The 26,722-nt window shown below is 38.4% G+C and overlaps 1 protein-coding gene across 1 annotated transcript in view; it reads right to left on the reverse strand.

Moving 5' to 3' along the window:
* LOC137944366 (uncharacterized) overlaps positions 1-18,010 on the reverse strand; it is a 72,905-nt gene extending 54,895 nt beyond the window's left edge. Inside the window, exons 1-2 of the mRNA XM_068790027.1 lie at positions 17,404-18,010; positions 9,884-9,970 (exon numbers count right to left, since the gene is read on the reverse strand). Of these exons, the coding sequence (XP_068646128.1) occupies positions 9,884-9,970; positions 17,404-17,838 (522 nt within the window). The 5' untranslated portion in view covers positions 17,839-18,010. The remainder of the gene's footprint in view (positions 1-9,883; positions 9,971-17,403) is intronic.
* Between the last annotated feature and the right edge of the window lie 8,712 nt (positions 18,011-26,722).

Below are 26,722 nucleotides of genomic sequence, written 5' to 3' on the forward strand. Positions count from 1 at the left end.
ATCTGGGCCAATGGCATTTTTTTTAGGAGATTGGGTTGAGAGGGTGGGTGGGTGATGTGTCGGATAAGTGGGGGGGAATGCCGAGGGGTCAGCGAGTATAGTTCTCATGCCAACTATAAGGCTGCCATGACGGGATCACAACTGCAGAGAGGGGGCAGAGTCGAGAGGTGCGTTTCCCAGCTCATTGGGTGGTTGTGTGATTTCCCGAGGTTTGATAGTGCTTTCGGGGACCACATATCTAAAATCATGCATCGCAGCGATGCTGATACGGATCCAGTAGTGCTCTTTATCCACCGTGACGCATCCGAAATATTGCCCTTCACATGGGTTAAGAGGGTTGATGAGGATCCGGGCCTCATCCAGACGGTGCCAATGCTCCGTGAGTGGGTCCAAAGCAATGATAGTGCCGAACTCAGATACGACTCTCGAAAAAACCGCGTTTTGCCATAGCTCAGTAGGAAGCCCTATAACTGTGACCCATTGGCCGTATTGGCTGGAGGGTACCGAGGGGAGCCATTCTGAGACCCCGATGATGTCAGAGCTGGTGTGGGGTATGATGGTAAGAGCCATAGAAGACTCTTGCTGGGTTCCGAAATGAACAAGCCAAGTTTGGGGACGGAGATAGGAGATTCTAGGAGTGTAAGGTAGGTGAAGTGCGTCAATCAGCCATTGAAGAATGCTGGATTTGATGACTTCGGGGGATGTTTGGACGAGAATGGAGCGTGTCAAAATTCTGCGCCCACCATGGAGAAGGTTTGGTGGGATTTGAATGATTTCGGGTGTTTCTGTGGGAGTAGGGGGGACTGATGCATGGTTTTGGGGCAATACAGAAATTTTCGGGGAGGAGGGGGTGCTGATATGAGTAGGAGGGGATGTTGGGAGGGTGTTTTAGTGGCGCTGGGTTGCTGGGAAGAGAGGTGGAAATCTTACTCTGGCATCACCGGGGCGTATTGGCTCTTCTGCTATGGCTAGTGCTGGGGAGAGGCTCTGGAGTGCATCGGCTAGCCCATTCCAGCCAATACCCGAGTTTGTGGCCTCAGGTATGAATAGCCTGGCTAAAATGAAGGTTCCTCTTCTATGGGTGATCCTACATTCTCGGCAACCACGGAAGACGGTCACCAAGAAGAGGAACATCAAGTCCCGTGACCAGGATTTTTCAGTTTTCAAGGTAAGTCTCTGGAACTGAATCCTGAAGTTGTGAATCGCTTCCACTGCGACACAGATGAATGAAAGCTTTGATCCGTCCCTGAGGAGATACGGATCACCGGACCTGATTTTTGAACGACTCTTGTAACAATAACTCTGCATTTTCCGTAACTGAAGCGGAAAATACTATTTCGTTTCTTTCGGTGAGAGACCGTCGTCCAGCGAGCTTCGTATTCCTCCGTCAGAGCCTCAGAAAGGTCGCCAGAGAGGTGGCTGGACGGATCCAACCGTCTATGATTTTTCCTTCCTCGTCGTGGGGAGACATTTCCTCCATTTCTTCTCGTTGCAGCATCACTGAGCCCTCTATCAGCGTCGGAAAGACTCGTCATAGCCTTGCCTAAGTAGTTGTGGTCGACGGGAGTATTCCAGTTGCTGGTCGTAGGGACGGCAGCTATCGGGAGAGTTCTCTCTCATTTGAGGGTATTGGCGTACGTTAGCAGTTTCGAACCAGCCGGTGCACGATACGATTGCTAACGGCGCACGTTACGATGATTTACGCAGCACGTTAGCAATCGGCGAAATTTCGCCCAGAATCGCCGTCTCACTCAAAATTCAGGTTGTTTTTTTCATAAAATATGCTGACATCTATTTTAATACTTATAGATAGTTCAAGTCTTAGTCTTTTATATAATTTAAATCACAACACTCAGCATGGTAACTCCAGCAACCCAATTCAAGCCCAATCTGCCCCTGCCTTGGAGCGCCTTCAATTCCCCCCCAAATGATCGGTTGGAGTAGCTTGTGGCCGCACTTCAGTCCGAGCAACACCGTTATGATGATGAAACCTGACAGTAGATGATGAAACCTGACAGTATTATGGGAATTATCTACAATGGGTACCTACCGGGCGATTACAATAATTCGGGAGTCCACAAACCACCTCAGAAATGATCATTGTTTCGTGGAATGTGAGAGAAGTTGGTTTGCCAAGAAAACATGCGACAATCTGCCATTTTCTCTCTTCTTGTAAGCCTTCAATTGTAATTCTTCAAGAGACGATGTGCCAATGTATGACTGATTTTATTGCCCGAGACCTGTAGCATTTCTCATCTCTTGGTTGGCGTGCTATTGCTGCGGTTAGGCACTCGGGCGGACTGATCATCCTATGGGATTCTAACAACATTGACTTGCTGGATTTTTGCATTAAACGATTTTCCATTGAGCTGAAGCTTCATGACTGCAGCTTGGGAAGTCTATGGGGCCTTGTCGGAAGTCTATGGACCCACAAGGTACACAGAGAGGAGCCATTTTTGGGATGAACTTCTTGATCTTGTCCAAGGCTGGACGATTCCGTGGTTGCTTGTGGGAGATAATGAAAAGTCCCCACCAGCTCCTAGAATCTTCTTCTCAATGAGGGGCTTTGCAGACTTCATTGGCTGTTGTGAACTTGCGGAAATTCCCCTATTTTTTTGGGAAATTCCCCTATTGGGAAAGACTTTCACCTGGTCGAATGGCCAATAACAGCCAATTCTCTTCAAATTGGACTGATTCCTGACCATTGCTGATTGGTTGCATCTCTACGATTACAAGTCTAGGAGAGTTCTCAACCGAGTGGGATCGGATCATTGGCCGATCCAGCTATCCACCTCTTTCAGTAGATGGGGTCCTTCCCTGTTCTGCTTTGAAAACTCTTGAATGATGGCTGTTGGAATATATGATGCAATTAGAGTGGCACTGATGTAATTAGTTTACGTTTTCTAACTCTTCTTCACTCTTATTAGGGTGAAGTGTATACTTGTAATATTGGTAGTTTTGATACCTATAAATATACCTTATGGGGGAGGGTTTGGATCAAGTCCATAACCTCTTCTTCCTCTTGTTTTCTCTCAATGAATCCCTTTCTTTTTTTCTCCATGAGCAAAATCCGGAGTCCTGAAAATCAACAATGGAGAATGATTTTGATCATCTCTTGGCTGACTGGTGGTCGGGTTTTACTATTGATGGCAATGTTGACTGGTTCCTCCCACAAAAGCTCAAACTCCTTAAAGCCAAGCTGAAGGCCTAATTGACTCAAATTCCAGCACCTCCGCTTGCCAAAATTTCCACTACTGATGCCTCCTTTCAGGAATTGCCTTTCTCCAACAAGGAAATTGAGTTTGTTGTGCTAGGATTGGCATGTGACCGTGCTCCTAGCACAGATAGGTTTAATGGAGATTTTTATCATAGAAGATCGCCCTTAAGCAGGATGTGATTGCTATGGTTAGGGGATTCTACAATTAAGGGTATTACCTTCCGAAGTATGGCAGCCTCCTTCATCGCCCTTGTGCCAAAAAAGATTAATGTGGAACACCCGAGTGATTTTCGTCCTATAAGTCTCATTTCCAGCCCTTACAAGATCATTGCAAGGCTGCTTGCCCATAGACTTAAGGCTCTCCTCCCTTTGGTTTTCTCAAGGGGAGGAATATATTGGACTCCACTAAGGCGGCTCATGAGCTATTCAACCATTTTTTTCGTTCTAACGCCCCTCGGTTTGCCCTCAAACTCGATCTTGAAAAGGCTTTTGACAAGGTTAATTGGGAGTTGTTAGACAATTTGTTGGGCTGATGAGATTTGGTGATTGTGGCGGTTTCAGATCAAGAACTGCATTTCCTCGGCATCATACTCCGTTCTAATTAATGGCATTGTTTGTGGTTTTTTCAAGGGATCTCAGAGAATCAAGCAAGGTGATCCGCTCTCTCCATTATCGTTCAATATTATTGCTGAATTCCTCTCTTCTATGATATACAAGACTAAGGATCTTTGTTGACTTGGATCGATCAACAATCATGCAGCCTTTGATATTCCCATTCTCCTAATTCGCCAATGACACGCTCATCTTTGGATAAGGGACTCTTGAGTACGCTATGAAGATTAAGGCTTGACGTGGCCTATTTGAGCTGGCTTCGAGGTAGAAGGTAAACTAGCAAAAGACTACCTTAATGGGTTTCAACATCAACCCTTATGTCTTTCGATCTATGGCTGACCTTTTGGGTTGCACCCTCTCCTCGCCTCCAACCATGTATCTCAATCTCCCCCTTTTCATCACTCACCTTTTTTTTTTTTAAATGATGCTAATTTTTATTAAGATAAAAGCTCAAAAGAGCAATTTACAAAGAAGGGAAGCCTTTCCCAAACAATGAGAGATTGCTGGGAAGTTCCGAATTTTGCCAATTTATCAACCAAATAGTTGGCTGATCTAGGAATGAGATTCCAATTACAACGAGTAGAAGATACAATGTCAGCAATACTATCAGTGATAGGCCAGTGGTGCCAAGGGGGGAAGCTATCTTTGGAACACCAACTAATAACCGTCTTTGAGTCACCTTCAATGATTAACTTCCATGGAGACGATCCCTGAAAATTTGGAGGTCGAACAACAGTAACAAGAATCTTTGGACATCGGTGATTGAGAAGCTTGAGATGCGTCTTGCCAAATGGTGTAGTAGACTTCTTTCGAAGGCCAGAAGTTCACCTCCTCAATTCTTGTATTGTTGACATCCAAACTACTATTTATCCTTCATGTCTTGTCCTGCATCCATTTGCCAAATTATTGTCAGAATTAAAAGGCAATTCCGTTGTCGTGGCACTAGCTCAGATTTCAAATATCATCTGGTGAGTTGGATTGTTGTTTGCCTCCCTAAATCTCAGGGTGGATTGGGGATCCATCTTACAAAAGATATGAATTGGGTTTTGCTTCTTAATTGGATTTGGAAGTTTAATAACTCTTCCACCAGTCTTTAGAATGAGATGGTGGCTTCGAAGCTTCGTTGGAATGAGCACTGGTGGACCTCAGGAGGGAGGCGGTGTGGGCTTTAGCCGATTTGGAGGTCTCTTTACCTTCTCCTTCCCTCTTTAAGCTCAGGCATTTGGTACTATGCTGGCAACGGGCGGAAGATCAGATTTTGGGATGATTGGTGGGTTGGCAGTGACCCTCTTCGGGACACTTTCAGCAAGGATTGACAAGCATCCAGCAGCAGAGCCACTATTGTCAATGCTTGAAGGCTCGGCTCTTTGGACCTTCACTTCTGGCACGGGCTTGATGACTCTGATGCCTTGCTTGCTTCTCCCCTTCTAGAGGCTCTTGCGTCTTCAAAACTCAAAGACACTTAGGTTGATATGATGAAATGGTGGCCGGATACGAGTGGTACCTTCACTCTCTTCAGCTTACTCCCTCATCAAGGGATGGAGTCCTAGTGCTGCTGAGCGTGAGGCAGCCATTGTTTGGCACCTCAACGCCCCCCATAAGGTCAAATTTTTCTTGTTGAGTGCCAGCCTTAACAAGATTCTCACGACAGACAATCTTAGACAAAGAGGTAACCATAACGCGAGCATTCTTTGCCTCTCACCTCTGAGGAGGAAATAATCAGCCACCTCCTTTCTTGCCCCCTTCTCTTGGTCAGTGTGGATGGCCATCCTCAGCCGAGTGGGTCTTTAGCTCTGTTTGCCTCGGGACTTCATCTCTGTCTACCGGATGCTCCTTGGGATCTCCCTTCCCAAGATGGGTAAGTTACTTATTTTTGCATGCACAACTTTTATCCCTTGGGGTATCTAGAAGGAATGCAACAACTGACAGTTCAATGATAAAGCCATATCTCCAAAGAGGGTCACCTACTCTGTCATTGGCCCAATCTCCTCTTGGCTCCATACCAAAAACGAACCCTCCTCTCTCTTGGGCTTCTCCCTCAGAGACAATTGGCACGCTCTTGCTCAAATGAGCTCCCCCTCCAGGCCCCCCACCATTCAAGAGTGGCAACCTCCCCAGTCGGGCTTCCTCGAGCTCAATTTCGATGGCAGCTCCCTCAGTAACCCCAGCAAAGCCAGGTATGGTGGCATCTTTCGCCACACTGAAGGCAATCAGATCATCACTTACTCCGGTCCTCTGGGAATATCTGACTCCACTTCAGCTAAGCTTCAGGCCCTCCTCCAAGGCCTCACTGTCTTTCGCGAGCATCTTTGTGGCCGGCTTCATATTGTGGGTGATTCCGCAGTGGTAATCAGCTGGTTCTCCTCACTTTCCACCCTACCTTGGCGACACCGGAATGTATTTTATGAAATCATGGATTTATTACCCCATATTACCTGTATTTGGTCCAAAATTCCTAGGTCAGCTAATTCTATTGATGATTTGTTTGCTAAGCAAGGAGCATCCCTCCAATCCCTTGTGGTAAAGGGTTCATTCTCCTAGCTTGCTTGCTGTTTGTGCTTGTTTGTTTCAATTAAATCTCGCTTTCTCCAAAAAATTAAAAATTATTTTCTTTTCTCTTCCATTTTCCTTGTGCATCCAAACAAGAGAAACCGTGTTTCTCTTTTGTTTTCTCTTATTTTTCATGGGCATCCGAACAAGATAAAAGAAACTTCTTTTCTTTTCTTTTCTCTTCACTTTCTGTGTTCCAAACACAGCCTTAAAGTCTATAAATAGTTGAATTTGTTGTAAATTTTAGACAAGTATTGAAAATTAATTCAGGATTTTCTTTTTGGCTGAGAATAATTTATTAGTGGATTTTTTCTCGTAGTGCTACCAATTGCTAGTAACAAAATAGCACCTCAATATTCAAGTTCTCCCCTTCGAACTTAAAAACCAGGAATTTTCTAGAGTTGAGAAGATAAAGGTCCGATTACCTATATTCCAGCCTTGTCCAGCAGCTCTATTATACTTCAAGAACTTATCTACCTCTCTAATTGTTAAAGGTGATTTGGCAATAATCATTAGCTGGATGAACGGCAGAGCTAAACCTCCCTGTCATTTCAGATACATTCACATGTCATTTTAGATACATTCACAAGAGATTTTAAATACTTGTAGGCTTTATGTAATTCCAAGGCTGCACGCTTTGAGATCTGCAAATTCAATAGCTGATACTTAGGCCAAAGAGGGTGTATCTTGCCCTTCTCTTGTATTCAAGAGCTCCTATCCCTTGTAATCATTGAGCTCCTCTTGCTTTGTAATTTTTTCACAGTTGCTTAATAAAGCTTTACCATTTAAAAAGACAAAATGAAACTATACAGAAGAAATTTTAAGTGGTTGAGGAAATTGTGTCGCTCCCCACCGCTTATCCCCGATATGGAAATTCATTACAAGCTGCTCCCCACTTTCAAGGCCGCAACTTCCTTCTATTCTAGGAATGGGAGGACTTTTCTCTTTTGGACCGATGAGTGGTGCGGTCCCCACTCCCTTATAGAGGATTACTTGGGGTTATCTAGGATTGCTATGGATTCGTCATACTCAGTGGCTGAATCGTGAAGCAATCAGTCTTGGAGTCTTAGCCTTCTACTCGCTTCAGGTGCAAGATAAGTTGATCTAGAAGCCTAACATCAACATTATCTTCTCAGTTGCCTCAGCTTATTCCCACATCAAGGAGGATGACCCCAGCATGCCTGAGCACAAGGCCCATCTTGCCTGGAAGCTCTAAACCTAGAAAGATAAAAAAAAATCATATGGACAGCCATTAGGGAGCAAATCCTCATTGCAAACAACGTCCATAAGCGGGGGCTTTACCATCTCTGATATCACCAGCTCTCTATGTAGCATTTGCGAGAAATCCATTCAGCATGGTCTCCTTCATTGTTGTTACTCTTGGAGAGTTTGGATGACAATCTTTCAGAAAGTTGGCATTCAAGTGGGCCTTCATCATGATCTTTTCGGCACCTTCCAAACGGTGTTGGGGACGCGTCTGCCTAGAATCAGCAAACTGCTTCTCTCTACATACCTTGCTCTTATCCCGTGGTGTCTGTGGCTTGAGCGACACAACCGGCAATTCAACCTCAAATTCAGCAACCTAGAAAGCATTGTCTTTTATGTTATGGATATGATCTCTAGCTGACTGCACACCAGGAAGGAATTTGCCTACCAGGCAGGTATATCCCTTCGCTGGAATTAGAGTCTTTTGGCTTATATGGCGGGTTCCCAAAAAGGACCTACCATGGTAGAATGGGAGTCTCCCCCTAGCAACTGCATCAAGTTTGTAAAGTTGGATCTAAGGCCCATCCCAAAATGACTAGTCAACTTAAGAAACCTCTTTCCCAGCTAATAAACTCAAGATCTTTGTACTCACTAATCCATGTGAGACTATTCATTAATACTACCTCTCACGTGTAGGCTCTCTTTTGTGGCTCTATAAGTGGATAATTTAGGTGTAGGCCTTCTTTTGTAGCTCTACAAGTGAATAATTTTAGGTGTAGGCCCTCTTTTGTGGCTCGACAAGTGGATAGTTTAGATCTAGGTCAAGTTTTGTGGCTCTACAAGCAGATAATTTATGTGTAGGCCCTCTTATGTGGCTCTACGAGTGGATAATTTAAGTGTAAGCCCACATATGAGTACCCGCTCTGATACCATGTGAAGTTGGATCCAAGGCCCACCCCAAAATGATTAGCCAACTTAGGAAACCTTTTTCCCAACTAATAAACTCAAGATCTTTGTACTCAATAATCCATGTGGAACTATTCCTTAACAAAGTTAAATTTTGACGGGATTGCTTCGGGGTGCTCAAGGCCGGCAGGTGCGGGAGGAGTCTTCAAAAATCATAGAGGAGAGATCAAGTATGAGTTGTATAACCAGCACTATTTCAAAAAAAAAAAAAAAAAAAGTGGCTGAGGGAACCATAGAGAATGGTCCAAGTATGAGTTGTATAACCAGCACATTAAAGATCCCTGAGCATGAATATATTTTTTTTTTAAATGCTGAGCATGAATATATTCATAATCTTTTTTCTTACTTTATTTAACTCCATGAGGAAAAGCTTAAGGAAAGGGAAGACACGAGTCTAATTAAACATAAATGTCTTTATCACAACAGAAAGTCAAAGGAAAGCAGCACTCCTAACCAAGGAACCAGTAAGACAACTCAAGCTTCCAGAGATATCCTGTGAAATAATAGTCGAAAAATCTCCATAAAGTACTAGGAGAGGCATTCTTCCTTAATGCCGAGCTGATAAAATCCCCTTCCACCAGGAGAGGATAAGATAAATTCTGAATGTAACTTTTAAGACCATGAAGAAATACCCTTTTGACAGGACATGTCCTTCAACAAAGAAAAGTCACTAAAGAATGATGTCAAAGTTTTAAGCAACTGGAGAATTGACTAAAGAGCAAATGGAATAAAGAAGCAGACAGATGTCAAAGTTTTAAATAACAAAAAATAGCATCTGATTGTATTACTGACATTGTATCCTCAATTCATTGTAATTGGAATCTCATTCCTAGATCAGCCAATTTCTTGGCTGATAAATTGGCTAAATTCAGGACCTCTCAGCAATCTCTCATGTTTTGGGAAGGCTTATCCCCCCTTGTAATCTTGCTCGTTTGAGCTTTTGATTTAATAAAATTCAGCATCATTTCAAAAAATAAATAAATAAATAACAAAAGATAGCAGATTTAAAGTGACCAGGGCAAACAAATAGAAATGGTTTCACACAAGGGTCACATAAGCAGCACATTGAAGATCCCACGAGAATGAATCATGCCAGTTTCCTTTCCTTTCAGTAAAATATGTACTTCAGCAGGAAAGAGAGCTGTAAAGAGCATATGAAAGAGGGAAGCAGGTCTTTTTCATTAAGTAAATAAAAGTTCCTAACAGAAACAGCAAACAGTTAAAAGAAAAAACTGAAAAAGTACTCAAAAATAAATCAATTAAATAAACAGCCAGCCGTTGCTGATAAATGGGAAGAATGAGAGAGAGATTGAGCTTATGAGACATCCATACCTTAGGTTTATAACCAATTTGCTGCAGCCTTTTTACAACTGTTAACAACAATAGAGAAGATGGATCCTTTTTCATATTGCCCAAAACCTGTCATGACATATAATTTCAACAGATAATAAAGCTGCTATCAATTACAGAGACAAAACGTGGTTGATGAAGACTTCGGGAAAACACATAGGAAAAAAGGGGGAAGTACATCAACCTAGAAATGAAATTCAACAAAGAGCTGGATTCAACCCCCTTCACGTCCTTTATATATATATATATATATATATATATATATATATATATAGTGTTAGAGTACAGGACCCCAAAGTAATGTGCCCCAAATTTAACCAGTGGACCTATGCATAATGGAGCAAATTGAAACACCAGTTCAATAGGAACTCATTATTAGCACAGGAGAAACAGCTATTTCAGAAGTATAGTCATCATCCCAGGCCATTAGTTTGATTAAAGGAGAAACAGCTCTTTTTGATAAAAACAAGACAGAAGGTGTTTGTGAGTTTCTCCAACTTCCAGGGGACGTATGCTGGTTATTTTCTCAGAGGCTATGTAATCTTTTCAGGGAAGTGTACAAAAATTAATTGTGGATTTCTATGGGGAACACCGTTTTAGCAGATTTAAGCAACACAAGTTTTACAATCCCTCTCAAGAACCACAAGAGCCATCCACTTACGTAATTAGTTCTATGCTACTCACAGATTGTGTAGCAGCAGCCTGACCAACCTCTCTACAAATAACTAGCTGAAGTTTGGTCAGGAGGGGAGGGCGATGGGTCCAGATCCCTCCCAAAATGTCTAGTTATCTGTCTCCCATGTTATACCAGATCCACCCCACAATAACTAGCTGAAGTTTTGGAACCCCGTTCTCAACTAATAACTTATGTGGGATTATTCCATTAACATAGACAAAATAGGTCATTGGCCATGACCATGAGCAAGGTGATCTAGGCAATTTGGATACCTAACTTTCCATTGTTGAAGCAAACAAGCATTAAACCATTACTGTGGCACTACAGACTTGGGCATCTGTCCCTTCAATCTTTACCGCAACCAGTTCCACCTTAAAAACTGTCTAATCTAGATTTGCATCATGTTAGTCAAGTAAACATCATAGTGCCCTTCCCACTAAAAAATGTTGAAAGGAGTTTGTGTCCTTTTTCTTTGATCCATTTTGATGTTCGAGGATCTTTGTGTATCTTATGTATCACATATTCAGTATTTTGTTACCTTTGTGGATGATTATTCCAAGGTGGTTCGGTGTATTTAATGAAACTTTGTCCAAGTTGCTTTCAACTATACAATCCTTCTTCACAATGGATTTTTAGGAATGATGAGAGTTCAGCTAAAGAAAGTGGAGGAATACGAAAGGAGAAGAGAAGCCTTATCATACAAAAGAGAAAAATACAACTATTAATGAAATCAAAGGGATGTTCTTTTATGCAATGTCCTGCACCCAATATAAGTCTCAAATTAAAATCCTTTGTTCAAATAATAACAAGAAATATGTGACATCCTATTCTCTTTCCTTTGTATTGAGGAAAGTATGCATCGACCTTTATGTGCCTATACTCTACAACAATATAGTGTACCTACAAGGAAAAATACACACCTGCTAAGGGAGGTAACCGATCTACTACTTTAATGAATATCCTCTAATGTTTTGTGGTCATATGTTGTCCTCACTGCTTGTTTTTGTATGCCATAGATTGAGACTCCATTTTCTATTCTTTTCCCTAGAGAAAATCTCTTTCCACTGACACCATGGATATTTGGTTCTCTCCTTTACTCATTGTTTGCATTCTAGCAGAAACAAACAGGAGCCCCAGGCACATAAGTGTATTTTTTGTTAGTCCAAAACCAAAAGGCAAAAGGGATACATTTGTTACCATCCTACACAAAAGAAATTCTATACCATCCTTTTTTTGGAATAATGAAGAAAATTCTTTAAAGAAAAGAAGAATTACAAAGAGACAAACAAAAGGCTAGCCAACATAACAAGGCCAGCAAGAAAAGTACATCATGAACCAAAATGAAAAATAAGAAACACAAAAACTCAATTGCAATCAACCAGGGTCAATAGGGAACAACACTCTCAATAAGATGTGTGAGTAAGACACCCAATCTAGTCAAAGAATCAGCCATCCAATCCATGCTTCATTATACACGTGACCAATCTAATAGAAGACAATCCAAAATCGCCATAATCTTCATCATAAATCACCATAAATTCTATACCTCAATTCATATCACCTTTTATGATAATACCCCTTTAGAGTTCACATGATTTGCCTCCAATTTTCACAAACGCCTAATCATCTGCCTCTACCAGTAATGACTATTGATCATAATATAACAAAATCTCCTCTATTAAGGTGCATAAACAACATGAAAGGATGCATAAAAAGATGGCTTAGACAACATGACTAAAACCATTGGATCTCACAATCTATCAATCATTGTGCTCCTCCATTAACCTACCATTCACACCATCTATTAATTCCCTTGAGATAAGTGAGCCCACATGAATTGTTGCAATTACTCAAGGTCCCCTTTAGATGATAGACCTATTATCCTCTAGAAACCTGGAAAATCTTGTACACGAAGAAGGCCAATACATCACATCCAATTTAACTACTTGGTGATTCTCCTTGCTATGTGCCCTCTTGAAATTCTCCTTTGTCTCTAACCCACAAACTTACTAGGAGGTCCAAGCACATCTAAGGTGGAATGCAACCATGAAGAAGGAAGCAAAAGTTATGTATCAAAATGATATGTGAGGATTATCAACATGACCAACAAGGGAAATGGTGCTTGGTTATAAATGATTTTTCATTAAAAATTATAACCCTGATGGTAGTATTCAACTATTGAAAACTCAACTAGCGGCAAAAGGTCATACACAAACATATGGGATTGACCTCGCTACCAACCTTACTTGTACATGGTCTCATGTTCCTCGTTCTGCCAATTCTTTAGCTAACGAGTTTGCTAAACAATGGACCTCCCTCTTTGTTCAGGTTGTAACAGGAGGCCCTCTTATTTTGTAATCTTTCTTTTTGGTTAATATATTCCTCAAGTCTTGTCTGGTTGGGTTGCCAATTATCTGTTATCATCCATGCACTGTCCAGCCTCCATTTGCTCAAAAATTGATGTCATTCGTCAGCGATTTCTATGGAGAGGTTCAGAAGACACCTTCAGATACCATTTGGTTAAATGGAAGGATATTTGCATGCCTCATAATAGGGGAGGATTGGGCACCCGGCCTACAAGAGAAATGAACAAAGCTCTTACGCTCAAACGGGTTTGGAATTTCAACAACAAGCATAACAATTTATGGAGGAATATGGTGAAATTCTTCCTTCAGTTTTCGAGTGCCTGGTGGAGAGAGGGTGGCGCCGCTCGCCTCCTATCCCCAATATAGAAATCAATTTTCAAGCTCCTTTCAGTATTCAGAGATGCTACCTCGTTTCACACGGGCAATGGAAGGACCCTTCTCTTCTGGTCGGATGAATGGTGTGGTCCCCGATCCTTCTCGGAGGACTTCTTGGGGCTGCATAGGGTGACTAGCGACCTCTCTTCCTCTGTGGCTGATTCATAGAGTGATCAGTAGTGGAGTCTGCAGTTCCGTCGGGGATTAAATTATGAGGAATCGTTGGCTTTTTGTTCTCTCCTTACCAGACTCAACAGTACTATTATCCGGGAGCACTCAGTTGATAAGCTGATTTGGAAGCCCAGTAATAATGGCCGATTCGTTGTTACTTTGGCTTACTCTTATATCAGAAAGCAAGACTACAGTATTCATGAACACAAGGCGAATCTGGCTTGGAAACTCTCAGCGCCAAGCAAAATCAAATTTTACGTGCAGTCGGCCATCAAAGAACAGATTCTTAATTTGGACAACCTTCATAGAAGAGGCTTCACCACCCCCGATCTTTCTTGTCCCCTTTGCGGTGAGTGCGAAGAGACAATCCAGCATGTCCTCTTACTCTGTGGATTTTCGTGGCAAGTTTGGATGAAGATTTTTCAGAAAATTGGGCTCCAAGTGGGGCTACATCAGGACCTTTTTGGAACCTTTGAGATGTTTCGAGGGATTCTCCTTCCTGGCTGAGCAAGTTAATCCTTTCGGCCTGTCTTGCGCATGTTCCATGGTGCATTTGACTCGAGCAGAACAATCGGAGATTAACTCCAAAGCTAGCACCCCGGACAACACGGCTTCTCATGCCGTTGGCCTCATCTCTAGCTGACTTCATACAAGGAAGGATTTTGCCACTCTATCGGGGGTTTCCCTTCGGGAAAATTGGAATTTGATCACTCATATGTCTAGCCCCAGTAGAACTCCGAGTATAGCCATATAGGATCCTCCCCCTTGCGACTGCATTAAACTAATTTTGATGGTAGTGCTATTGGATGTCCTAGGCCGGCTGGAGCTGGTGGTGTGTTCAGAAGTCACAATGGAGACCCTATTCTTTCTTATGTTGGTCCGGTGGGCATTGCCGATTCTAATACTGCTAAAGTTAGTGCTTTGTTGTTCGGCCTCCAAATCTTCAGGGATCGTTTCCACGGCAAGTTAATCATTGAAGGCGACTCGAAGACAATTATTAGTTGGTGTTCCAAAGACAACTTCCCCCCTTGGCACCACTGGCCCATCACTAATAGTATTATTAACATTGTATCTTCTACTCATTGTAATTGGAATCTCATTCCTAGATCAGCCAACTCTTTAGATGATAAATTGGCAAAATTCGAAACTTCCCAACAATCTCTCATTGTTTGGGAAGGCTTCCCTCCTTTGTAAATTGCTCTTTTGAGTTTTTGTCTTAATAAAAATCAGCATCATTTAAATATATATATTATATCACTTTTGTCAAAAAAAAAAAAAAAAAAAAAAAACATATGGGATTGACTACTTTGAAACTTCTTTGGCTGCTAACATAAATATTTTTCTTTTATTTTTTGAGAAAGAGGACATTCATTCAAAAAGCCCGAAGGGTACAAAATTCATCAAATATGGAAACCTTGTACAATGAGTGTGTCGGAAAGAGTTGTCCCACATGAAAAAATGAGTAAAAAAAACTTGGGTTTATCAGTTAGAAAAGGGGGTTTCTAACTTGGCTAAGTCATTTTGGGATAGGCTTTGCACCCAACTTCTAACAAAGTGATTGGAGCATAACCCCTTCTCTATTAAGAAAATAAACAACACTATCTACTGATCTAGGAACATGGGACCAGATGGACACAACAACTTTAGAAGGATCTTGAATTTCATGAAAACATTTCCAAAGACGCCAAGGGAGATGTTTGTTGTCAAAGTTCCAAAGACCAAATGAACCAAATGCTAACTTAAATTTTGTTTCAGTTCTTATCTCCATTGCTGCCAATTATAAGTTAGCCCACCTATAAATACATTGATAATTGCAACAATGACCCACTTGTAATTATTGTTGGTCCAATAGTGAAGGGCCATCTAAGCTAAGGAACTCCTCAATATTGATCTTGAACAAAAGGTTAACATGATGGAACAACCACTTAGCTTTGTAGTTGAGCGAGCACATGATGTATGAAGTAAAGTGATCTACTTATGAACTAAAATAATCTCCTCAGGCATGGTTTGACAAGTTTAGCATAGAGGACCTTTGGATTTATGAGATGTGTATTAGATTATTTTGTGATCTCAAGAAGACCATTTTAAGGAGAGGTGTATGTAGACAATATCCTTATAACCGGACGTGACAAAGATAAAGTTAACAAAGTAAAATATCATTTATATCAACACTTATGGTTCTCATTTATTAACAACACTTCTAAACAAGAGATTTGACATTCCTGGGGTATTTTTTTTTAGAGTAGTCCCAGCACTAGTACAATATTGTGTCAACAAAAGAACACACTTAATCTACCATGAAATTGGATTCTTGGGGTGTAGCCTGTTGATACAACCATATAACCTAATTATAAGTTAATAGTGAGGGTAAAAGGAGAAGAAATGTTTCACAATCCCAACTATCTTAGTAATTAGTAGGGTAACTGATCTACTCACAGTTACATGACCTGACATTTCTTTTCTAGTGAGTTTGGTAAGTCAATAAATGTACCCTCCATGAAATTTACATTGGATGGCACTGAAAACAATACTCAGATATTTAAAGAAATCACCTATGAAAGGATTGCAGTAAATATGGATATGAGGGTTTAAAAGCTGCTCATATGCAAAGTAAGCAGGTTACCTAGATGATAAGAAATCCACTTCCAAATATTGAACCTCAGTGAGAGATAACTTAGTTATTTGATGCAATGAAAAGCCGTATATGTGACAAGGTCAATTGCTAAAGCAAAATATAGGACAATAGCTCATACAATATGTGAAATAATTTGGTTAGAAGCCTTTTTTGAAATTCTGGATATTGTTAATCTTTTTTATTGTTTCTGGTCTCTCATTCCGAGATCAGCGAATTTTGTGGGCTGATGTTTTAGCCAATCAAGGAGCCTTCTTGCAATCTCTTGTTGTCAGGAGTTAGCTCCTTTTTGCTCTCTTAATAAAATCACATTTCATAAAAAAAAAAAAAATTGGTTAGAATCTTAGCTACAAGAATTGTAGTTGTCAATAAGTGACCTATAAAACTATATTGTGACAACCAGACAACTATTCATATCACAAATAATTTTGCCTTCCATGATAAATTAAACACATGGAAGTCAACTGTCAAGATTGAGGGAGAGTATTCAAGCATAGAAAAAAGAGAAAGAACTCCTTGTAGAGCAAGGATGCCTTGTTTGCCATGATATCTCTCTCTATTGATCTCACTTGAATCTTTCTCTTGAATCACTCGAATTTCTCTAAAATCTCTCTAAATCGTTCTCATCTCTCTCAAATTTCTCAAGAATCTCTCTAGCTCTTGAATCTCTATTTTTTGCACCTGATTACCTCAACACTTATGAATAGTATCTGCCAAAGCTGGTAGCTCATGATTATCATCAAGGTGTGGATTGAGCCTTTGGCTTCATAGCAAGAAGGTAGGGGCTTCTTCATGTGAGGTCTTGGACTCAAGTCCAACCAGGATACTTGGCTGTGCAATTAATCAACATCCGGAACAAGATTATTGCCACGATATCATCTATAGGCAATAAGAAACTAATTGTACGATGACCTTGCGTCTAGATTTTCAACAGGAGTTTATTGTCCAATTTATACGTCTTTGCTTTCTGAGTTTCAAGCCACTTCTAGTCTAAGCACTTAAACCAGTTTCAGAATAAGCAGAAAGAGGAGAGGGGGATCGGTCAGAAGAACACGAAAAGGGCAACCAGTTCCCATTGCACATATCTTTCCCACACACCGATATTCCAATTGACACTGTAACAAACGCTGTAGGAGTAGCTTACGGGCGCATTCAGACCAAGATCGACAAGCAAATAACCAACTTTAAGGGGGAGATATTTAGAATGCTTACAAAAAAAAAAAAAAAAAATTGAGATGAAAAATGAGAACCTTTTATAAATCTAAACGAGAACAATACTCACAAAAGCCAAACGCGGCTCCCTTGTGCCACTGCTACGCTCCGACCGAAACTGTTCGAGATTCTCCTGCCTCCAAAAAGTCTGCCATAGCCTCACCGGGCCAAACTTTAAAGACTTCCGTAACATCTTTCCGTCTCTCATCCTCTCTCCTCCACCGGGTCTGAAACCCGCCATCATCGAGCTCTGCATTACTAAGTACACAAGCACGGCGACGAACAGAAAGATATACAGAATAGACTTTCCTTTAACAGGTAAACCCTTTCTGCCACCACGCCGCTGTAGGCGCGATGAACGGCGATCCACTCGGTGATCTTCATCGTCATTACCGAGAGCTCTACTTCGCTTGAAGGGAAAGCCGCTGCCCCGGATGGACGGATACCCCAAATCACCAGCGTCGTCCACAGGAGAGAGACCCTCGGTCCCCCCATTTCGTCCCATTCCAACTCGGATGAGATTAGGCTTTTCTTTTTTTCTTCTAACAAATGAGAGAAGTGTATGTATGTTGTGTTAATAGCACCAATCTCGCAGCGACTCCATGAAAGAGGGTGAACAGCTTACGTGATCTGCACAGATGATACAGAGAGCGAAAGAGAGTGCCCACTGCCAAGGTGATCTGCCTCGCGGGATCTTCAGGCTCTGTTCGACAAAATGATGATAATAAATCATCATTTATACTTTTCAGGACAATTAATAATAATTTAAATTACATTACAATAAAATAGAAAGTAAATAAAATTAAAAAATAAATAGAAATAACAAACAAAATTATTATACAAAAAAAAAAATCTACAAACATAAAATAAATGAATAAATTGACAGCATATAATACGGACAATAGAGTGGATCTAATTTGCACTTTTCAGTGTTTTGGGAATAAGTTAAATCATGTAAATAAATTTAAAAGAAACACAAACATTAAAAAATTTAAATAAACTTAAAAAGTGATTTAAATAGCTATAAATTAATAAGAATTTTAAAAAAATACAAAAATAGATAACATCCAAATGTTATTATCAAAGTAAATAATAAAAATTTAAATTAAAAGTAGTTAAAATTTTGTGTAAAAAAATGATTTAAAAAGTAGTAATCATTTAAAATAATAGAGTATAAGATATTTTTATACAAGTGATAATAGAATAAGAAATTTATTTTTTATTTTTATATTAAAAGCAAAAATAAAAAAGCTAGTCAATCACGCTAGATCTTCTTCCTTAACCAACATTGAGCGGACAAGAAGAAGGTTGTAGGGGAAACGACCTTCTATTTCTCGGCATCAAAAAATTTTGAGAAAGGGGGCAGTGTTGACAACGAGGAAGCTCAGATTTCATGAGGGTCGAGAGAGGAGGGAAGCAGCATATGGGTGAGAGAAGCATCAAGAGAGAGAGCGAGTGAAAGTGAATTACATAGATAATTCACTTTCACTTTTACTCGTTGGACGTGCATTAACGCTTTGGGTAAGTGAAAGTGGATTCGAATTCACTTTCACTAATAGACCCTTAACTGAACCAACTTTGTTATGAAGGTATTCGCCTCTAGTCTCTCTCATTTGTTTTTGTTTCTCTCCCTCCCTGCACTAATAGACCCTTAACTGAACCAACTTTGTTATGAAGGTATTCGCCTCTAGTCTCTCTCATTTGTTTTTGTTTCTCTCCCTCCCTCTTTCGTTTCTTTCATCATTCTTCTTGTTCACCCATAGTTGTGATGGCAAATCACCTAGAAATACATCCTCTTGTGCTCTTTTTCTCTTGTTCTTCTCTCAGCAATGTCTTGTCTCCTACTATTTCTTCTCAAATCATACATTCAATAGCTTTTCCATTTGGTTTCTTATAATAACTAAACATTCTCATTTGCTTTTGGAGCAAAGTTTTATTGAAGTTGATACTCAGGGGACTATAGCATAATACTATGCATTGAGGTACTATACAATCTAGGTTACATGATCATCTTTCACATTGAAAAATTACTATTCATAGGCTCTTAAATATCTAATAATATATATTCTTATGGTGCTAAATATAGTATCCATTACAAAGTAATGTAGTTATTCTTTGCTGCTAAGATAATAGTATTCTTTATAGGTACATTATAAATTTTCTTAAAAAAAGAAATATTTCACTGACTTGATGTAATTTGAGTGCAATGAGCCTTTATTTATGATAGAGGAAACAAGAAGAATAAGATTACAATTAAACTATTCATATCCCAATTACACCAAAAGTCTAAAACTTAAATATAAGTCTTAAAAGAATTAAACATAATTAGAATACTACATAACTAAAACACCTTCAACTGAGACTCTTTTCTGAGACCTCTTTCCATGAGACTCGTCCTAGACTCTATCATATTAATTTTGGCTCTGTGAGACTTCTTATTGTAAGAGTCATGTAAGACTCTTCCGTATCTACTCTTAAACACTCCACCTCAAGCAAGAAAATATAACTTTAGCTTGCAATGAAAAAAAAAATTGGTTTTAAATTCTTCATAGATGCAAAAACTTCATATTTTGTTTTCCCCCTTTCTTCCATATTTTGGTCACATAAAAATTACCATAACATGTGGAATAGCATACCTTTTTCTTGTACTTCTTCTACTTCTCCCCTTCATGTTGGGGATAAAAAAAATATAAAAGTTAGTTTGGACAAAAGACAATATAGGAGAAACAAATCACTCCTGGTCATACAACAAAGCTCCATACACCAGTCAAAATGGCCATATTCTGAAATATACTCAACTGAATTTCAAAGTAAAAAAGATGGCCCAATTTAGGACACAACAAAGTGACTACTACTTTTTTAGGGTACCTCAAATACAAATCACTTGTTGGGTGAAAAATAAAAGACTTGACTCAAACTAGATGTTGGGCATACTCCTATACTTTTTAGATAGTAGGTATAAACATTGTTTTGAAGTGATAAAAACACAAGATGATAAAACAGAAAAAATGCTAGAAAAAATAATTTTAACTAGAAAGAGGTGACTATGCAACACACATACTTCCAAATGAATCTAAAATACGACCTTCTTTAAAAAGAAAAAAACTAGGGGAGACTATAATGGTAAAACTGAAACAACTTAACAAATTTGACCAAGTATGAATTTTGGAGGGTGATCACAATTTTTTGGAGACGACAATGCAAAAGATATACAACAAAGTAACAAAAACACAAAAAAAATAAAACAACATCAAAGCAGGATATCGATACTTTGAACGAACACATCATGGAATGATTAAGATTAACCAAAAATCTTTGTTAGAAGAGAAATTTACCTAAAAAACTAGGACATTAGGAGAAAAAGAAAATCATGTTAATACATGGAGAGATAATAGGAGAGAAAATAAAAAATGAGAGATTTTTGGTAGAGACGACCATTAGTTCTTCTGATATCAACATCTCCTATAGCTCAAAATCACAAATAATTTATTTCTAAAAAAAGAGACTCAAAAAGATTAAAATTGTTACCTAATTTGACATAAAAAACTTTGTTCTTGAATATTTTATGACCGCTTGATTTGTTTCGTTCTGTAGCAAGACCCTTATCAACCCAAAGAAGAATATCTACTTACATATAGATCAACTTGGCATGAAAGTTACTCCTTATGAAACTAGACTTTTGTTGAATTTATGTAAAAGAGAAATACTTCATTGACTTAATGTAAGCAGAGTACATGAACCCCTATTTATAATAGAGGAAAGTAATAGAGTCCAATTACAATTAAACTACTTTTGTCCCAATTACACCCAAACTCTAATACTTAAAGATAAGTCCTAGCATAATTAAATAACTCAACATAAATAAAATACCTTTAAATTGAAACTCTTCTGTGAGACCTCCTTCCATAATAATTTTGGCTCTATAGGACTTCTTATTGTGAGAGTCATGTAAGACTCTTCCATATTTGCTCTTCAACACTCCCCCTCAAGGTGGAGTTTATAATTTCAACTTGCAATGAAAAGGATTCTTGGTCTTCAATTTTCTTTTGCTGAAAAAAAAATCTTGACAAATATAATTCTTCATAGATACAAAAACTTCATCTTTTGTGCACCCATTTTCTTGAATATTTTGGTCACATAAAACTTACCACAACATATGGAATAAAATACTTCTTTCTTGTACTTCTTCTTATACTTCTCCCCTTCAAGCCGGGAGGTAATGGCAGTGATCCCAGCTTGAACCAAAAAACATAGATGTAGTAATAAGTTCCTCCATCACGGTATCCCAACCCGGGCACTGACTCTCAAAGGTAGAAATGGCTGATAAGGGGGTAATGTCTGTCATTCACAAGACGACGATAAAAGACCCATTGATACTTATAAAAAGTCTTAATGGACTTAAAACACCCATATATATGCATATAAAGGTAAACCAACTGAAGCAATACACAAGAGGTTGGCCCAAAGGGGTATGTGAGAGTAAAATAAAGGATGGTAGGAGAAAGGCTGCCAAATAACCAATGGGTAATAGGTAAAGAGAAAGATAGGATGTTGAGGCCACCATGTGCTTCAAATTCCGCATCAGACAAACCAATGCCGACAACAGTCAGCAAATAATGAACCCAAGGCAAATAACCAAGGAATTCCTCTTCATAAATAAAGTCTCAATCGAATAGACACAATAGCAATAGCGGAAATGGGCCAATGCCCAAATAACATGTACCAAATTTACAGTTGTATAGCAGTGGATAACCGATAAATAATGAAAGCCCTTAAGAGTAGTAAGGACACATGAATTAGTCCCCACCGAGTCCATCAGTAAATAAGAAAATTGCACAAAATAGTATGTTGGAAGAGAGTAATAATCCAAGATAATAATTCAGCCAATGATAGAGAACTGAGTCGAACCGAGTCAAATAGTAGACTAATATAACCAAGTCACAAAGGAAATATGTATAGAACTCAGGACCTAAACACTTATAACCAAGGCATAAAATAAGTGGGTCAATTCAGGTTGATCCGAACCCAAGTTGTCTCACTGAGTTGACACAGACCAGGGTTGACTCGATTCGAGTTGGTCTGAGTTAGCTTGGCATACTGGTGCAGAAGCAGTAAGCTAGAGTCTTTTCCTGATATTGTTGATCAATAACAGTAACTCAAATAAGTGACGCAAAAAATTCGGCTTAAATTCGAATTTTTCAATGCAACAGGATACCAACATGACCTTTGATTCTTCCAATAAGAATATATCTTTAAATATATATCAGATTGAAATAAAAAATTTTCCTTCTGAAAATAGACTTAAATACCTTTTATCCAAGTATAAATTAATTTCATAGAATATACTTCTATTAAGATATATAATCTGATAGATTTCAGTCTCTGTAATCTAGCCGAACTAAATACTATTTCCCCATTTACCAGCATAACCATTGGCTCTTCCAAGATCAATATCTTCGTATAAAAAACTGTGATCAATGATTGGTTGATTAGGTAAGAAATTAAACGTACATATATTTATTTTGATATGTAATTCTCCATATAAAATCTCGTTCTTGATAACATAAAATAGCTCAAAAGTTGAAGCTTTCAATTGCTACTCGAACCACTCTCGTAGTCTAACCTCTACTGCTTAAAATATTGATTTCTTTTTGTAGAAAACTTTGATTGCCAAAATTCATTTTGTATTGGAAAGTAGACTCGAATATATTTACGTCAATATATAATATTCAATATGAAAATTTCAGTATAGAGGTGATAATGCAAAGAAAACAATGGGTATAAGGACTGAAAAGAGAAAAAAAAGATGAATACGAACAAACTGCTAGAGATAATAGATAAAAAAAGATCACTTTATCTTTGTGGGTTGACTGAGTCAACTCACAAAACCTGCTCTGATACCATGTTGAATTTATAAAAAAGAGAAATACTTCATTGACTTGATGTAATTAGAGTACATGAACCCTTGTCCAATTACAATAAAGGAAATTAGTAGAGTCCAATTACAATTAAACTACCCTTGTCCCAATTACACCCAAACTCCAATACTTAAATATAAGTCCTAACATAATTAAATAACTCAACATAAATAGAAGACTAACATAACTAAAACACCTTTAAACTGAAACTCTTCAGTGAGATCTCCTTCTATAATAATTTAGCCTTTGTAAGACTTCTTCTTGTGAGAGTCATGTAAGACTCTTCCATATTTTCTCTTCAACAACTTTGATATCTTTCAGAAGTATAATATTTCTTAATAAAATATACTTCTTTTGAGAGAAAGAATATGATATATTTCAGAAGTATAATATTTCTTAATAAAATATGCTTCTTTTGAGAGAAAGAATATGATATATTTCAGACTATGCAATATGGCAGAACTGAGTACTCTTTCTTGTTTTGCCAACGTGACAATTAACTCTTCCTATGTTGATATGTCTCTCTAGAATACTCAGATTGAGAATTGGTTTAGTAAGTTAGTAAATAGACTTATAGATATTTCTTTTGACCTATAATTCTCCATACAAATTATCATTCTTGATGACATAAAAGGCCTAGAAAATTGAAGCTTTCAACTAATGCTCAAACCTCTCTTATTGTCCGACCTTTGTTGATTTATATATGGATTTTGATTTTTATAAAATTGTAATTTCCAAAATTATTTTTATGTTGGAAAATAGACTCAAAGATCTTTCCATAAATATATAACTTGTAGTATGAAATATTCAGTATGGAGGTGTGAATGCTAAGGAAACAATGGGTATTGTGAAAAGAAAGAAAGAAAAAGGTAGAATACGAACCTGAACTACTAGAGATGATAAATTAGAAAAGTATCACATTATCTCTATAGGTTGATCGTGTCAATTCATAGAACTTGCTTGGATACCATGTTGATTTTTTGGGAAAAAAAAGTACTTCACTAACTTTATGTAATTTGAGTACAACGAACCTCTGTTTACAATTGAGGAAGCAAGTGGCCCCATATCCCAATTACACTCAAAGTTTAAATTAAATAACTAAACATAATTAAAAGACTAACTTAACTAAAACACCTCTAACTGAGCTCTTTTGTACTACCTCTTTCTATGAGACTCAAATTAAAATCAATCATATTAATTCTAGCTTTGTGAAACTTCTTACTATGACAATCATGTAAGACTTTTCCTACCTACTTTTCAACATATATGGTATCATTTGCCAATGAATAAAAATTATATGTTTGAGTCTATTGTGAAATAGTGTGGCACAATATTATTTAGGTGGGTAACATACTATTTCATAACCAATAACACTAGTGTATAGCTAGGATGAGAGCAATAAATATTATTCCCTTTATTTGTATATTATTATAGTTTCACTTTACATGGTAAACTTTTTTAATGCCCTTTAAGACAATTCCAAACCAAAAATGGGCTCCTCGTACCAAAATCAGAGCCTTCCAACCTTTTGACAATATAGTCTCATGTTAGTGCATAATTTAGTACTCCATTACAAAATAATCTCTCTTTTTGAACAATAGTATTATTATTTATTTGAACATGATGTTATTTGCCAAGGAATGACAATTATATTATTGAGTCCATAGTGAGTGCAATTTTATTTAGGTGGTAATATACTATTTAATATCCAATTATCCAATGTTTAGCTAGGAAAGGAGCCATACATATTATGATCTTTATTTGAATACTATTATATGGTAACATAGTTCCTTTTTATATAGTAAACATTGTTCTCTATAGCCTTTGTGACAATGTCAAACTAGAATGTATCACACACTTGTAAACAAAAACTTTCTAATAACATAGTATTATGGTAGTGCATAGTATAGTATTTTTATTACGAATTAACATTGTTGTTCTTACTACTTAACACAAATCTACTTTATATTAGAACATGTAAATGGTATAATTTGCCAAATGAATAAAAAAATATCTTTTTGAGTCCATAGTGAGCTCAATGTTAGCAAAATATTATTTAGGTGGGTGACATGCTATTTCATAGCCAATGGAATAATGTTTAGCTAGAATGGGAGCAATAAACATTGTTCGATTTATTTGTACATTATAATAGTCCCACTTTACATAGTAATCATTGTTCTTAAATCTCCTTTTAAAATGATGCCATATTACAACGAGAGCCTACTATCATACACTTCTAAATCAAATATTTCTGATATCATAGTATCATGGAAGTGTATAATATAGTATTTCACTAAATAAGGATATATTTGTTTTTCATTGTTTAACATAGTACTATTCTTTATTTGTACATGGTATCACTTGCCAATGAATAGAAATTATACTACTCAATCCATGATGGTATCACTTGCCCCACGATACCCCTCCTCAGCCCTCTCTATCACGACTCCCCCCTCTAACCCACAGTCCCACTTCGGCTGACCTGCAACCATCATCCCTATCTACTTCATCACCCCCTCCCTCTTTGTGTTATTGTCACCAGATCCAAAAACAACATTTCCAAACCCATCCAAAAACTAAACCTCACAGCCTAAGTTCCCGCTTCTGCCAACCGTGAACTCACAACTGTAACTCAAGCTCTCACCAATCCCGAATGGCATTAGGCTATGTCTGATGAGTATGATACTCTTGTTCAGAATGGTACAAGGGAACTTATTCCTTTGGATCCCTCACAGAATCTGGTTGGTTGCAAATTGATTTTTCGTACTAAATATCATTTTGATGGCTCCATTGATAGGTACAAGGCTCGTTAGTTGCCAAAGGGTTTAACTAGTGCCCGGGAGTTTATTATCATCAAATATTTAGTCCAATTGTCAAGCCTACCACTATTCGTATTGTTCTTAGCCTTGTAGTAAGTCGTGGCTGGTTGCTTCGCCAACTTGATGTTAATAATGCGTTTCTCCAAGACATTCTATCTGATGTTGTATTTATGACACAACCACCGGGTTTCATTGACCTTGATAATCAGAATCATGTCTGCAAACTTCGCAAGGCTATCTACGGTCTTAAGCAGGCACCTTGTGCTTGGTATCATGAGTTGCGCCAGTTTCTCGTTATCTCGGGCTTCTCCAACTCTCATGCAGACTCATCTCTATTTATCTCACACACAGGTTCAAATATGTTGTATATTCTGGTCTATGTTGATGACATTATTATTACAAGAAACAATGATCAAGCTATGACAACATTCATTCACCTACGTGCTCAAAGATTCTCACTCAAGGATCTTGACCGCTTGACTTATTTTCTCGATATTGAAGTTGTTCCTCCTCAAGGCCTTCTTCTATCTCAACACCGGTATATCACTGATCTCCTTGCTGGCACACGAATGACCAATGCAAAGCTTGTCGCTACACCCCTTGCCACATCATCTACACTCACACTTCAGTTTGGCACGACACTATCTGATGC

This window comes from Aristolochia californica, unplaced genomic scaffold (assembly GCF_029961685.1).
Source record: "Aristolochia californica isolate CCGP_79_NKW_82.1479 unplaced genomic scaffold, dmAriCali1.0.hap1 SCAF_11, whole genome shotgun sequence".
NCBI lineage: Eukaryota > Viridiplantae > Streptophyta > Magnoliopsida > Piperales > Aristolochiaceae > Aristolochia > Aristolochia californica.